The sequence below is a fragment of the Dromiciops gliroides genome, chromosome 6 (genome assembly GCF_019393635.1).
Source record: "Dromiciops gliroides isolate mDroGli1 chromosome 6, mDroGli1.pri, whole genome shotgun sequence".
Lineage (NCBI taxonomy): Eukaryota > Metazoa > Chordata > Mammalia > Microbiotheria > Microbiotheriidae > Dromiciops > Dromiciops gliroides.
This window is the reverse complement of record NC_057866.1, coordinates 159,712,264-159,728,534: the sequence shown is the minus strand read 5'-3', so window position 1 is coordinate 159,728,534 and position 16,271 is coordinate 159,712,264. Positions and strand designations below refer to the sequence as shown.

The 16,271-nt window shown below is 39.8% G+C and overlaps 1 protein-coding gene across 1 annotated transcript in view; it reads left to right on the top strand.

Annotated features, from left to right (window-relative positions):
- LOC122732687 (zinc finger protein 827-like) overlaps positions 1-16,271 on the top strand; it is a 243,102-nt gene that overhangs the window by 149,648 nt on the left and 77,183 nt on the right. The window contains exon 7 of the mRNA XM_043972999.1: positions 3,442-3,499. Within this exon, the coding sequence (XP_043828934.1) occupies positions 3,442-3,499 (58 nt within the window). The remainder of the gene's footprint in view (positions 1-3,441; positions 3,500-16,271) is intronic.

Sequence of the window (16,271 nt, the reverse complement as noted above, 5' to 3'; positions counted from 1 at the left end):
ACTATAATTAATAGTTAAGAATCATTTGAAATTAGAATATTAATTATTCCCATGCAAACATTGTTGATTTCTGAATAGGCTAACTACCCTATTTTTAATCTGGTTCATGCTCTTTGTTCACTCGACAAACCATTTTTTCCCTTCCATAGACAATGAAAAAATCAGCTTCAGCCTAGCCTGGTTTAGGGCTTGAGTTATCAACCCAATGCAAGAAGTATTTATTCAGTGCTGCCAAGCCCTGGGGTGGGGGGGTGGGGTACAAAGACAAAATGGCAAATTGGTCCCTGCCCTCCAGTTGCTTACATTCTGTTACAGTGTGCCAAGAGGTCTGAATTCCCAGGGTCTGAATTAGTGACATTTTATATTACTTTGGGAAAGAATGAAAAGGAGAAAGCAGGAGGTGGGGGTGGGGGTGGGGGGCTGGGGCTGGGGGGGTGAGGTGGGGGCAGAATGTTGACAAATTTTTTTTCTTTCCTTTTTGTTTTTTTTCTGAGGCAATGAGGGCTAAATGACTTGCCCAGGGTCACACAGCTAGTAAGTGTCAAATGTCTGAGACCAGATTTGAACTCAGGTCCTCCTGAATCCAGGGCCAGTGCTTTATCCAGTGCACCACCTATATGCCCCAAATAATTTTTAAAACAAAGAAAATAGAGACAACATGATGCAGTGGATAGAGCTGGCCTCACAGTTGGGAAGACCTAAGTCCAAGTCTTGCCTCTGACAAACTGTGTATGATTCTGGGCAGACTGCTCAATCTCTCAGGGTCCCCAGGCAACTCTTAAGACCATCAGTTTCAGAGCAAGTGATGCTCTGAATTGGTAGATGGGGTTCCCTATTCTAGTGAAATCAAAGGACTCATCTAAAGTCTAATAAGAGCTAGTATTTATACAGTGCTTTAAGTTATCGGAAGGGTTTTACAAATGTTCTTTCATTTGATTCTCACAACAGTGCTGGGAGGTAGGTGCTATTATTATCCCATTTTACAAATAAAGAAATTGAGGAAAACAAGAGTTTAAGTGACTTGCACAAGTTCTATTAAATCTGAAGCCAGATTTGGACTCAGGTCTTCTTGACTCCAAGTCTAGTGATCTATCCACTGCACCACTTAGCTGCCTTCGAGGACAAACTGCTTTCCATGAACCAATTATATTTTATTCAGTTAGCAAGTATTTATTAAGTTCCTGCTATGTGCCACACACTTTACTAAATGTTGGGGATACAAAGAAAGGTTAAAAATAATCCTCCCAAGGCCTTTGATAGCCCCTTATTACAGGGCAGATGCTTAAGAAAGCATTATTAACTCTTTCGAGCTACTGCCTAATGTTAACATGAAGAAGGAAAAAAATTGCCCAGAAATTAACATCCTTTCCAAATCAGAAAGCTTCACCAAAACCCATGTCTGCATATGAACCTGAGCCACGTGTTATGGTGTGATACACAGCATCTGTGCTAAGAGACAGAAATTTGCCCAGAAGTAAACACAACAGACTCCTCCTCATGCGGACACCCTGTGCACGTTAAACAGATAACGCGGTGCTTGCTCTTTAAAGCAGACAAATACAGGCCTAGTTGCTGAAGAACATAAATCCACATCAGCCAGTGTGCTTAAATTAGTTATACTCTGGTTTCTTCAGGGTGACCGTTTTAAAACAAGCCACGTTGCTGAGGTTTTCCTATCAACCTTTTCCTCCCTGCCCTCCTGTTCCCCTGCAAAGAACAAAGAGAGAGACAGAGACAAAGGAGGGAAATCAAGCCTGGGAGAAAGGAGCTTAAGCCTGCATGGAATTCATGGGTCACTGGCATAGCGACTCAAACCATAGCTCTGTGACTATCGAAGGTTCCTAAAAGGGTTAGCACTGGTCCTTTCAAACAGAACTTGTACTTTCATAGATTCACTTGGCTAAGGAAAAGTTAGTTAATTCATTTACCCTAATAGAATTTAATAGAGATGATTGATTTTGCATACACTTAGGAGCCCTTTACACGCACACACAATACAAAAAATGGCCTGCGTCTCCAAAAGGCAATTCTAGGATTTGATGACACTTTAAATATGGTGATGTGTATGTGTGTGTGTTATCTTTCATACTTGGTGTATGTCAATATGTTTTCATAATTTTCAAACAACCTCCCAGGAGCTCTAGGCATGAGCCCTACCATAGCCTTGCCCTTGTAACCCTAGGCAAGTTAGTTGTCCTCACTTCTCCCCTTCTCTAAGAGGACAAGAAGCCCCAAGCTCCAAATGTTGAATTCCCTCCGCTTGTCATGTGGAATGGACAGGAATTATGCATGTTGACAGGGAGGCAGCATCTTCAGACTAGCATTGTAAAAGTGTGGGGCAGGTAGGTGTTATACAATCTTCATTTAAATAATAAAAAATTTCACAAAATGATCAACTTTCAATTTGCTTCCCATTTGAAACCTGCAATCCTAATAGACTGGGCTGAGATCTCTATAGGTACTTCAAAGAAGCTATTGAATGCTCTGACAAGTAGGGGCAGGGGCCGAGCATTTGATCTGGATTGGAAAGGCCAGAGTTCAACTTTTGTGTTCCAGAGAGCTAATTAAATAATTTCTGACAGCCACTAGATACAGACCTCAAGACAAAGTAAGGGAGAGTTTACCCCCTTTCTTGTCTAATGATATTTTTTGTCACATGTGACATTTATCAGAATAAGCACTCCTTGGCTGCAGCATCGAGAGGGCTTGTGGCTGGGGTTTTGTTTTGTTTTTTTTAGATAAGTCCCTTCTCGAAAGAGGGCTGATGATACAGAACACTTAAAGGTTGTCGTTGTTGAAGTCGGGTGCTGAACGGGTTGCCGCCAAGGCAGTTTTCCTGCTGAATCAGAGCAATTCAGAAATGTTCAGCCAGGGGGAAGAATCTAGCAAAAACCACCCTTATCTGCCCAAGATGAGATTACAATCAGTTTCTCTGCTGCCCCCCAATTTTTTTTTTTTAAGTAAGCTCTGTTACCTTTGGATTCAGGTTCAAGGAGGTGTCTAGGCAGGTAGTTTCTAACTTTATTTGACGGTTGACATATTAGCCTACCAGGATAATATGTTCATGTGTTTTAAAAGAACCAACTATGATACTTTCCAGTCCCAATCATCATTGACAAAAGAGAGAACTATTAAGACAATATGGAAAGCTGCCATGATCTAGTGGAAATCATGGAGTATTTCGGGTCAGATGACTTAGTCTCAAATCTCAGCTGTGCTATTTAATACCTTTGTGACCTTCAGCAAGTTGCTAAATCTCTCCCCTTCCTGCTCCCTCAGTCTTAGTTTCCTCATCTGTAAAATGCTGGTTTCTGAGGACCCTTTCAGTTCTGAATCTATGATAATATGACTCTTTGATCTTATTCTTGTCAAAGGTTAGGAGGAAAAGTCGAGTTACTCTCTCTATTTTTTTTTTAAATGTCCCACTCTTTCTTCTTACAGAAAAGGTGAGCAAAGAGCACAATCACACCAAGGAGAACACCATCCGGACCACCACCAGGTAAGTCACCCACGAGGGTAATGCTCATCTGACCGTGGCTATCTTATGCACTCAAGCATTTTATTCTTATGTCGTGTACCTTAACACTGCCTCTGGCGCCTGGTTAATTGTTAGTCTTATATCCTGCCACATCTAAGTCTGTGGCTAGGTACCAGTTCTGGAGTCCAGTCAGAAGAGCAGAGTGATAGAGGCCCAGGGCCATAGCCTCAAGCCTGCAACTTCACCTCAATTCAATTCCACAAACATATGTTTAGTGCCTACCAGACTGGGTGCCAGGCCCCGGTGAAGAAGTCCTTTCACTCAGACAGCTTACAATCTACTGAGGGGAAAAACAAAAAAGTAAATGCCAAATAAATATAAAATCAATCCAAGGTAGCTTCAGGGGTGAGGGAGACCAATGGGTGGTTAAGCCGAGTCACTGAGAGATGAATGTGTTAGCTGTGGGACTTGAATGCAGAGTCAGAGTGTTGGAAGAAACCCTGACAGCCCCTCAGTACAACCCTTATTTGAAAGGAATCTTCATTTCGACATACCCAGCAAGTAGGGATTCAGACTGTGGAGCGAGACCTTCAAGGATGGGGAGCTCACTTTTGGACATCTCTAACTGTTAGGAATGTCCCCCTGACATCAGACTTGAATCAGCTTCTCCTCTGGTTCTGCCTTCCGAATCCAAACAGAACAAAGGGAACCCCCCTTCATGGGACATAGACACTTGAAAACAGCTCTCATGGCCCCCTTGAATCTTCTCTTTTCCAAATTAAACATGCCTAGTTCCTTCACCTGGGCCTCGTGGGACTTGGATTCAAAACCAGGTCACATCCTGGTTGCTTCCTGGCTTATAAGTGTCCTTCCCACTCCAAAATGGCCTGTTGCATCTCACAGAAGACGGGCAAATACAGAGGGATCAGTATCACCATCATGAATAATTCTGGGGATAGGTGCCTCACGTAGGTCTTAGTCAACTTTGAGGAACTCTTCCAGCGTGAAATGAAGTCTATCACCTGTGAAGGTGGAGACCTCTTGTCACGCGGTCGTCAAGCGGTCAAGGAGTTAACTCCTCCAGGATGATGCTGGGCTTCTATCTGCCATTTTCCTTTGCCTCAGACCGGACCCATTTATACTTAGTTCCTGGATGCTGAAAACTTTCATCCCTGTCATAAGCAATCACCCAGCATTCATCAGGCATCTACTCTGTGCTAGCCAATGTACTGAGGAAAGCAGAACCCAGCCACCAACCTTATGGAGATCACAGTCCAATGGAGGGATAACATTAAACAACTCTTTATGACAAGGAGAGATGCCAGATTAATCGGGCGTATTCTCAGAGGGAAGGCACTAAGATTTATGAGCGCTGGGAAGGGCTTCTTAAAGGTGAGGCTTGAAGGAAGGGAGACAGGGAATCAAGGAAACACAACTCTTCACTACTGCAGGCCTCCGAGGAACACCAAGCCACAGGCCCTTTGATCTTGGACATCAACCCACCAAATTCTAAATTGGCATAAGAAAGGTTGCTTTAAAAGGGAGGGAGTGCCCAAAATAAGCAAGGCTCACTATAAGCCACTTGGTAGTAGTGGCTTTGTTTTCTAAGTACAGTCAAAGAGGGCTAGAGGGAAACTGTTTTAGCTTTTTACTTATTTGTTTGGTTTTTGGGCGGGGCAATGAAGGTTAAGTGACTGGCCCAGGGTCACACAGCTAGTGTCAAGTGTCTGAGGTTGGATTTGAACTTAGGGCCTCCTGAATCCAGGGCTGGTGCTTTATCTACTGCGCCACCTAGCCGCCCCCTCTCTTCCATCTTCTTAATACCAGTATTCTCTTGCTGCCAGGTATAGAGGTATCTACACATGTATTATATATGTAATATACATACATATATACATGCATATATGTGTGTATACACACACTGATGTCTGCAGTGAGATGTATATACACACATATATGTTTGACTATATATACACATGTATACGTGCATACATATATGCATGTGTATACATACACACTGATGTCTGCAGTGAGATGTATATACACACATATGTGTTTGACTATATATATACATATATACGTGCATACATATATGCATGTGTATACATACACACACTGATGTCTGCAGTGAGGTGTATATACACACATATGTGTTTGACTATATATATACATATATACGTGCATACATATATGCATGTGTATACATACACTGATGTCTGCAGTGAGATGTATATACACACATATGTGTTTGACTATATATATACATATATGCATGTGTATACATACACACACTGATGTCTGCAGTGAGATGCTTATACACATATATATGGACTATATACATATACACACACATATACATATATATGGGTGTGTATGTGTATCTCACTGCATACCATAATGTACTAGGTAATCTTCATCCATTTGGGTTTCCTTGGGTAATTTGTTATGCCAGACCCTTTTGGGTAGGCGCTGGTTTTGTCCAGCAGACTACAGTGATCCAGGACTTGCTGTAACCGGCACAAGGACATCTTCTTTAAATGTTTAATATAAAACATACTCTAACCGTGTGGTGAATGTAAGAAATATCGGGTGACCAGCCCTTGTTTTCCTATTCTCCCTGCAACATCAAGAGAAAGCAAGGAAGATCTCTACCACATTAGGCAGACAACCTGCAGCTAACTGTAAGTTCCAGAATCATAGATTTTGAGAGCAGGACAGGACTTCACCAGCCATCTAGTCCAACCCATATAGAAAAGAATCTCCATGATAACCCATCGAAGAAATAGTCTGTTTGAAGACCTCCACAGCTGGAGAACCTCCCACCTCTCAAGGCAGCCCATTTCCACTTTTGTACTGCCTGAAATGTTAGGATGCCTTTCCTGAAATCATGTCAAAATTTTCCTCTTTATGACTTCTACCCACCTTTCCTGCCTCTGCTCTCTGGAGCCAAACAGTATAAGCCTAATTTCTCCCTGTGACAACCCTTCAACTGCTAGAACACAGCTCACATACCCCTTCTGCATCTCTTCTTTCTGAACTCTACATGTCAGGTTCCTTTAGGGAATTCTCATATGCTATAGACACAAGGCCCTTTATCCTCCTAGCATCCCTTCTCTGAATGCTTTCCTGTTTATCAACGTACTTCTCAAACCATGGTGTCCTAGATTGTACACCACACTCTAGAGAAGTTGGAATCATCCATATTAGTGACATCATAGATGATCCATTTGGTCCATCCTCTCACTAATGCCAAATGACTACAAATCATAGAACACTGCTCTCTGGAGAACCAAAATAATAGATGGTTCAGAGGGCAATGGCAAAAGCGCATTGTTAGCTTTAATAGGATTAAGCATATTACAAATGATGGTCTATTCAAAAGAAATGGTATAAAACAGTTTTACCAAACTCAAATAGAAACTGGGACCCACTAATCCATACTATCAGCATCCTTTGGGGCCACATATTGACTTTAGTTTTAAAACATAATATTAATATATGTTTTATTATATTTTTATTTTTAAATGATATTTACCAAGTACATTTTAATCTGGTTTGGGCTGGACTTGGGAGTATTTTAGGTTCCATATTTGAAACAGCTGGTGCAAAATACATCGTCAAAAACATGTATAACTGGGGGGAAGGGATAGCCAATATCCTAGTGAGAGTGGAGTACAACAGATGCATACCCCAAGTGTTGCGCTGTATCCAAGAATTAGTATGTAACCTGGAGATAAGCCTCTAGTGCAGTGGGTAGATTTCCTATGGAGAATTTAATGGAAGGATATTGGCCAGAATAGCACTGGACAAGAAGCCATGGAAGACATGGATGGGCTGAGATCTATACTAGTGAAGGGAATTCTCTTAACAAAAAGATGACAGATACACTGAGTTTCCACCTGAAGTAGGCTTTAGTTTCATCCCAGAAGTTTTGATGTGTTGTACAATCATTCATTTTCTTTCATCATTTCTGTAATTTGTTCTTTGTTCTAGTCTTTATATAGAGTTTCATTGTAAATTCTCCATTTGGGTCTGTATCTTTTCTTTGTGGTCTCTGAACCAATTATTATTTTTATTGTGTTATGCTCTGCAAAGGATGCATTAACTATTTCTTCCATTTCACATTTGTTTGCCATATCTCTGTACCCTAGTACATGGTCAGTTTTTGTAAAAGTTCCATGTGGTGCTGAGAAATAAATAGGTATGTATACACACACACATATATACACATATGTACATAGATATTATACATATGTATATGCATATATATTCTTTTGCTGTCCTACTTAGATGTTAACTATTTTAATTCTATTTTCTCTAACAATTTGCTCAGTTCCATATTTTCCTTTTTCTTTATCTTTCTATTAAACTTATCCAAAACTGAGAGAGGGATATTATAATCGCCTGACACTATTGCATTACTGTCTATGTCTTCTTGTAGCTCGGTTGATGTTTCCTTTATGAATTAGGATGTTAAGGCATTTGGAACATATAGGTTTATTACTGATGATTGATTTGTTGTCTGTGGTTCCTTTTGGCATAATGTAATTTCCTTGTTTATTCCTTTTTGGTTTTGCTTTGTCGGTTAGCATGATTGAAACTTCTACTTTTTTGGATACAAGTGATTCATAGTAAATATTTTCCCATCTCCTCAGTTTTATTTTGTGTATATCTTTATTTTAAAATAACATTTATTTTTAACATTTTTTTCAATTGAGTTCTAAATTCTCTCCCTCCTTCCCAATCCTCCCTCACCCACTGAGAAGGCAAGCAAAATGATATGAATTAATTATACATGGGAAATCAATGGAAAACATGTTTCTGTAATTAGCCATATAACAACAAAAAAAAGCAAAATAAAGCAAGCAAGAAAATCATACTTCAGTTTAACACTCAGATATCATCAGTTCTCTCTGGAGATGGATAGCATTTTTTGATCATGAGTGCTTAGGAATTGTCTTGATCAGAGTAGCAAAGTCTTTCAGAGTTGATCATCATTACAATATTGCAGTTACTGTGCACAATAATTTCCTGGTTCTCACCTCACTTTGAATTATTTCATAGAGGTCTTGACAAGGTTTTATGAAACACCCCCCCACCCCGATATTTTCTTATAACAGAATAGTACTCCATCACAATCATATGCCACAACTTGTTTGGCCATTCCCCAAATCATGAGCATCCTTTCAATTTCCAATTCTTTGCCACCACAAAAAGAGCTAGTGCTCTCTCTCTCTCTCTCTCTCTCTCTCTCTCTCTCTCTCTCTCTCTCTCCTCCCTGTGTGTGTGTGAGTATATGTTTACATGTAGGTTCTTTTCCTTTTTAAAAAAAAAAATCTTTTTTTAAATACAGACCTAGTAATGGCATTGCCGAGTCAAAGGGCATGCACAGTTTTGTAGACCCTTGGTCATACTTCCAAATTGTTCTTCAGAATGGTTGAACTAGTTCACAACTCCACCAATAGTTTATTAGTGTAACTTTTTTTCCCCTCATCCCCTGCAGCATTTGTCATTTCTGAGATGAGTGAGGTGGTTCCTCAGAATTGTTTTAAATTGCATTTCTCTAATCAATAGTTATTTAGAGCATTTTTTAATATGACTATACGTAGCTTTGATTTCTTCTGAAAACTGCCTGTTGATATTCTTTGACCATTTACCAGTTGGAGATTAGCTTTTGTTTTTATAAATTTGACTAACTTTCCTATATATCTGAGAAATCAGGCCTTTACCAGAAAAATTTTGCAGTAACATTTTTGGATATTACTTCATTGTCTATGGTAACTTTTAGAAAAATGTAGTTTCCCTGATTATTTCTTTTAATTAGATCTAATTTTGCTTTGTCTGAGATCATAACTGCTGCCCTTGCCTTTTTTATTTTAGTGGAAGCATAACAGATTCTGCTCCATTCCTTTATCTTGATACTGTATGTGCCTTTCTGTTTAAAGTGTGTCTCTTGTAAACAGCATATTGTTGGATTCTGGTTTCTAATCCATTCTGCTATTTGCTTTCATTTTATGGGTATGCTCATCCCAATCACATTCATGTTTATATTTACTGTGTATTTTCTTCCATCCTATTTTCTTCTGTTCATTCTTTTCTCTTCTTATCCTGTCCTTCTTCCAAAGTCTATTTTGCTTCTGACCAGTGACTCCTTTAATCCACTTTCCTTTTTATCATTCCTGCCCCCCCCCATATCTTTAGTCCCTTTCCCCTCTTATTTTCCTATTGGGTAATTTCTATACCCAATTGATTATGGGTATGTATATATGCATATATATGTATACACATACATATATATACATATATGTGTATATTTATATCTGTCTATCTATATCTATCCCCACTTCCTCTTTGAACCAGTTCCAATGAGAATCAGGTTCAAGCATTGCTCACCCCCATTTTCTCCTCCACTGTAAAAGCTCTTCCTTGTAATTCTCTTTTACATGAAGAAATGACCCCCATTCTATCTCTCCCTTCCCCCTTCTAGTGCTTTTCTCTCTCACCCCATTTTTTTATTTTTGCTGGAGGTGGGAGGGGCAGAAATCATCCCAACATAATCAATTTACCTTGATGTTTTCTGTCTATGTAGATTCCTTTTTAATCCCCTAATAATGGTAAAGGTTTTAAGAGTTACATGTATCATCTTCTCATATAAGGATATACAAGAATATAAATGGCTTAATTTTGAGTTTCTTAGATAATTCTTTCCTATTTACCTTTTTTATGTGTCTCTTGAATCATGTATTTAAATGTGAGATTTTCAATTCAGATGTCATCTTTTCATCAGGAATGTTTGAAAGTCCTGTATTTCACTGAATGTCCATTTTTCTCTCTGAAGGATTATACTCAGTTTTGCTGGGCATATAAATCTTGGTTGTAATCTTGGCTCCTTTGCCTTCTATAATATCATGTTCCAACTTCTCTACTTCTTTAATGTGTTGTTATTGCTGTTTTTCAGTATTATCTGGCTTTTCATGACCAGTGGACCACTGTTCATGGGGTTTTCTTGGCAAAGATACTGGATTGGTTTGCCATTTCCTTCTCCAATGGATTAAGAAAAACAGAAGTTCAGTGACTTGCCCAGGGTCACACAGCTAGTAGATGTCTAAGGCCAAATTTGAGCTCAGGTCTTTCTGATTCTAGGCTTAGTGCTTTATCCAATGACCCACCTGCCTGCCTCCTTCCTTTAACATTGAAAGCTACTAAATCTTGTGTGATCTATGATATTTGAATGATTTCTTGCTGGCTGCTTGCCATATTTGACTATAATATTCCTGGGAGTTTTCATTTTGGAATCTCTTTCAGGAGGTGACTGGTGGATTCCTTTCATTGCTATTTTATCCTCTAGATGTAAGATATCATGACAGTTTTTCTTTATATATATATATATATATATTTTAAATATGATGTCAAAGCTCTTTTTTTGATCCTGTCTTTCAGGCAGTCCAATAATTCTTAAATTTTCTTTCCTCAATCTATTTTCCAGGTCAGTTGTTTTTCTGATGAGATATTTTACATTTTCTTTTATTTTTTTTTCATTTTTTAACTTTGTTTTCTTATTTCTTGATGTCTCATGAAGTCATCAGTTCCACTTCTCCAATTCTAATTTTTAAGGAATTTTTTTCTTTAGTGATTTTTTTCCCTCTTTTTCCATTTGTCCATTTCTGCTATTTAAGGAGTTCTTTTTATTAGTGAATTTTTGTGACTCTACTATTAGGCCAATTTGGTTTTTTAAGGTTATTTTCTTCAGCATTTCTGTACCTCTTTTACCAAGCTGTTATTTCTCTTTTCATAATTTTCTTGCATCATTCTCATTTATTTACCTAATTTTCTCTCTAACATTTTTATATCTTTCTTCAACTCTTCCAGGAATTCTTGTTGGGCTTGTGTCTAATTTGCAGGGTTTTTTTTCCTATGAAACTTTGCTTGTGGCTATTGTCATATCCTTGTCTTCTGGGTTTATGTCTTGGTCTTCCTTACCTCTGTAGTAGATTTTTGTGGCCAGGGTCTTTTTGTTGTTGTTTTCTCTTTTTTCCAGCCTATTTCTTGACTTTGAACTTCATGTCAAAGTTGAGCTCTGCCAACCTGGAGGTAGGGAGGCACTGTTCCAAGCTTCATGCTTTTTTTGTGCTGTTGTTTTCAGAGCTAGTTTGGGGGTTCTACAAGTTTTTGGTACTTCTGAAGAGAGGGCCAAACTCTCCTGGTCTGAACTTTGGTGTTTACCCAGGAAGGGTCCCTGTTCCCTTGCAGCCACAAGGGCTAGTACTCCTCTTGTCCCTGGAACTGTGATGAGGTCCCCTGCTCTCCTGAAGCTATAAGGCTAGTGTTCCTCTTCATCCTGAAACTGTGACCCAGAACTCCTTATGGTCAATAGAATTGCCAATCAGCACCAGCTGCATCCACTGCCCTGTAATCTTTCCAACCAGTTGCCCCATCCATCCCCTTATGGTCTCTACTGAAAGCTTCCTACCCTACTGTATTCTGGAATGGCTTCCACCCTGGTTTTGCAAACCTCTCCTGCCAACCTCCTGAGTTTTGTTAGGCTGAGAAAATGTCTCACTGTGACCTTTTGTTGGCTCTGCTTCTCCAAAATTTGATTTAAGGACTTATTTTAAAGTTGTCTGTAGGGTTGTGTTGGGAGAGTTCAAACAGGCTGCTGCCTGTATTCTGCCATCTTCACTATACCCCCCCATCTTTGATTTTAAATGTCTTTCTTATAAGCAACATATTGTAGCATTTTGTTTTCTTATCCAACCCATCACCCTTTTTTGTGTTTTGTTGAATTATTCAATCAATTCACATTTAAAATGATGAAAGTTAAGTTTATACTTTCCTCCATTTATCTCTAATATTGGAGTTTTTCAAGTTGTTTTTTTTCTTTTAGTACTGTTTTATTTCAGTTACTTTACCTTAATCTTTTTTTTTTAAAGGTGACCCTATTCCCATTGGTTCTCTTCCCCATATCTCTGATTCCTTCCTCTTGTTGGTAACCTCTTTCCCTCTGAGATTTTACTTAATTACTTAATTAGTTCCTTTTTCTTGCTTGCTTTTACCTGGTTATATAATTTTTCACCCCTTTCGTCCCGCTTAAGCAAATAGATTACCCTTTCCTTTTCTTCCCCTTCAACTAGTGCAATTCATTGGTTTGTTTGTTTTTTTCTTAATTTCATTTTTGTGCCCCTTTCCAAAAAGGATTTCTCTCACGTTTTTCATTATTGATCTTCTCAGAAACCCTCACTCTCTGACTCGTGACCTCCTATAATTAATTATCTAGTCTTTCTCTATTCTCTGTTTTCCTCATGTAATGGAAACTTTCAAAGTATCCCTTCTTAACACTGCCCTAAAGGTAGTTTCTGCTACTGCTTTCTAGATCTTGCCTTCCGCATTCTCCTTTTCCATTATGCCTCACTTTCAGAACAATGCTGATTATTTCATAGGACAGAAAGCATAATACCCTATGGTAGCACCCCTCTTCTGCCATATCCCCAATTTTGCAGTCCACCTCTGATCTTTACCCTTCCCCATGACCTTTATTTCCCCATTTGCCCCAAAATGTCACTTGAGGTCCTTCCCTTCTTACTCCACGGGTGCCAGTTGCCCATAAGAGTTCTACCTCCCTCCCTCCTAAGGCAGGATGAGTGGACTTTCCAAGCACCAAATCCCTCAGACCACACCCAGCTGAAGGTCCCCATTCCCTTTGGTTTTTTTGTTTTTTATTTTTTTAGTGAGGCAATTGGGTTTAAGTGACTTGCCCAGGGTCACACAGCTAGTAAGTGTTAAGTGTCTGAGGCCAGATTTGAACTCAGGTACTCTTGACTCCAGGGCCCATGCTCTATCCACTGCACCACCTAGCTGCTCCCCCCCCCCATTCCCTTTGGACCAGCTCTTTTTCATTTATAGGAGAATGCATTAACAAGACGCCCTCCCATCACCAAAGCAAATCCTCCTTTATTTTCTCCCCTTTTCAGTCTTTCCCCTTTTCTTCCTCGACCACATCCTTGCTGACTTTTTTTTCTTACTGAGACCATGTGGGTCACCTACCCTTTATTGCTAGTCCTCAATTTGACCCCAGCACATTATCCATTTCTCCCTGCCCCCTTTCCCCACCTTTTTATGTACACTCCCATATCATGAATAAAACAAAACATGGATTTACCTGTAGGCGGGGTGTTGCCAAATTCTGTCCATGATGCCTCAAGCCTACTTCCTTACTATTACCTCCACCAGACTTTTGCTGTTATCCCTGTGTACATTTAGAAAGAAATCTTTTAGTGGTCTCTCTATAGCTGTAGCTGTAGCTGTAGCTGTCCTTGACTACTGCTTTCATTTCTCCTGGATTTCTGATATTTGGGGTGTTTGAAAAGCAAATAATCTCTTCAGATCTGCTTTTCTTTCTCAAAATGTTTCAAACATCTCTGTATCATTGAAAAATCTATCTTTTTTCTTTTATGGTTTAGTTCAGATTTGCAAAGTAGATCACCCTGACTTGCGCCCTTAGCTCAGTTGCTCTTAAGAACACATTATTCCATTCCCTCCTACGTTTTCTGGTGGGTGCAGAATAGTCTTGTGTTATTTGAATTTCCTTTCATTTGTATTTGAAGGTTTTTCTCCTGATGGCTTGCAGAACTTGTCATCTTTTAAATGAATTGTTCAATTTAACCACCATGTATCTTGGATCATGCAGCCTTGATTTGGGGGTTTTGTTTTTTCCTCGTGGTAATTTATGAATTATTTCAATTGATATATCATTTTCTATGTTCAGAAATTCTGGGCAGTTCTCTTCTATTATTTCATACATTATAGTACTGTTTTTTGTCCTGTCATGTTCTTCTTAGATACTTAAACCCTAAATCCTTAGGGTTTTCTCTTGTGCATCCTGTCTTTGAGATCAATATATTTCACTTGCAAAGTAAGCATATTTTCTTCTAATATTCTTGCTTTTTGCTTTTCTTCTTCTAAATTGTCCTTCACATCTCTATATTTGTGTTCCCAATCTATTGTTTTCTCTTTTGTTTCATTGGTGAGATGTGCTTTTGCAGATTGCAGTTTTTCTATTCTGCCTGTTATTTTTGCTGTGCAGGCTATAAATTCTGATCTTACAATTCTTATTTCTATTTTGTACTATTTTGTACAATGTCTTGTGGTTCTGTGTATTCCTCAAATTCCACAAGGTCTTCTTTCTCATCAAGTGTTGGATCCTTTCCTTTGTTCTGCAATATTTATTCATGGCTGCCTGAACTCGTTTCCTTGATTTGGAGGCCATATTTCTTTCTGCTGGTAATGATTTCCTTGTTGATTTATTTGCTTTTGTTCAAGATCTTTGAGTTTTCTTCCTCCTGAGATCTTCAGTAATTTCAGTCTTTTCCCCCTTATTTTCCCCAGTTACTCACTTTTTAAGTCTCTTGACTCACTCCCAGAATCTCAAAGCGTCTCAGCCTTCTCCTGTGCTGGCCAATTCATGGAACATTGGTCTAGGGCTTTGCCCCAGGTGTCTTTTGAGTGGACAGAATTAGCCCCAGCTGAATGCTTTCTCTCAGCCTTACTGGCGCGCCACATAGCACCACGCTCCCCCCACACACTCCCACATGGTGTTCTGTCTTGGTGTCCTGTCCTGCTCCCCGTGTTCCTCAGTTCTTTGGCCCCGGACAAGCAGCTCAGAGAACTGCCACACCTCTAAGGCTGGGGGATGGGAATAGCAGAATGGGGGGACATGATGGTGAGTTCTGTTTCTAGCCCAACCTTCGGCAAAGATCTTTTGTAGCACAAAACCCTGTCCACCACAGTGCTAGCTGTGTGGCCCCAGTGAGCACCCGTAGGTGGGAGGGCTACAGAGGCCCACTGGCTATCCTGGCCCAAGCCAACCTCCAAGACCCTGCAGAGAGGGAGGGGAGATGGGGTAGAGGGTGGAGTTTTGTTTCAGATCCACGTGGGTGGGCTAATGCCGCCTCGCTGAAGGGAGTGTAGAGTTTGGGGAAGGGATTTTGAGCCAGCTCAGTGTAGAAGTCAGTGCATAGGCTGGTGGGTTTGTTTGTTTTTAACCTTCTTTTGGATTCCACATGTCCTAAACCACAGATAGCTGAAGTTTCTTTATGTTTGGTGCATAGGAGAAGGTTGGGAAGCCAATAAGATCAGAGAAAATGTCCCCACTTCCCTCTTGTTTATCACATGACCCGGAAGTCTCCTTCATAGACACACTGAGGTGCCCAAGGTTGGTTCCTATGGATGTAAAGAAATCAGAAGAAAAGACTAAGCTCCCTTTCTTGGGGGAGGGGAATTGCCAGATGATGTATCATCTGTGCTTCCTATGGCTCCTCAGGAATCGTAGACACTGTCCTGTTTTCATCTTTGTATCTCTGCCACCTAGCACATAGTAGGTGCTCAATGAAAGCTTGTGAACTGAAAAAGGACACAAGGTCATGTAGTCCAGCTGCCACTGTTAGGAAATTGAGGCCTAGAAAGAACCGCCTTCTTCAACCAAAGTCACACAGGGAATAAGTTGGGTGGCGTTTTTTGTTTTTTTTTCAAAAGTCTTGGCTTGGGTTCTATTTTAATTGGAATTTTTTATTAGTATCAAATAACAGATACTTGATACTAATCAAATAAAGCAGAATCAACTTGCACAAAAGAGGGCCTTTCAGGGCAAAGGACCAGGTAGTTATGCAATAAAAGCATGGTGATAGCCTGTTCCCAGCAGCACACACGTGGACAGTAGTCGTGGTACTAATCATTCATGCTTAGTTGGGAGAGGAGTACAATCAGCAGTTATTCAGTTGGCTCCCCAACTGGCTCTTTG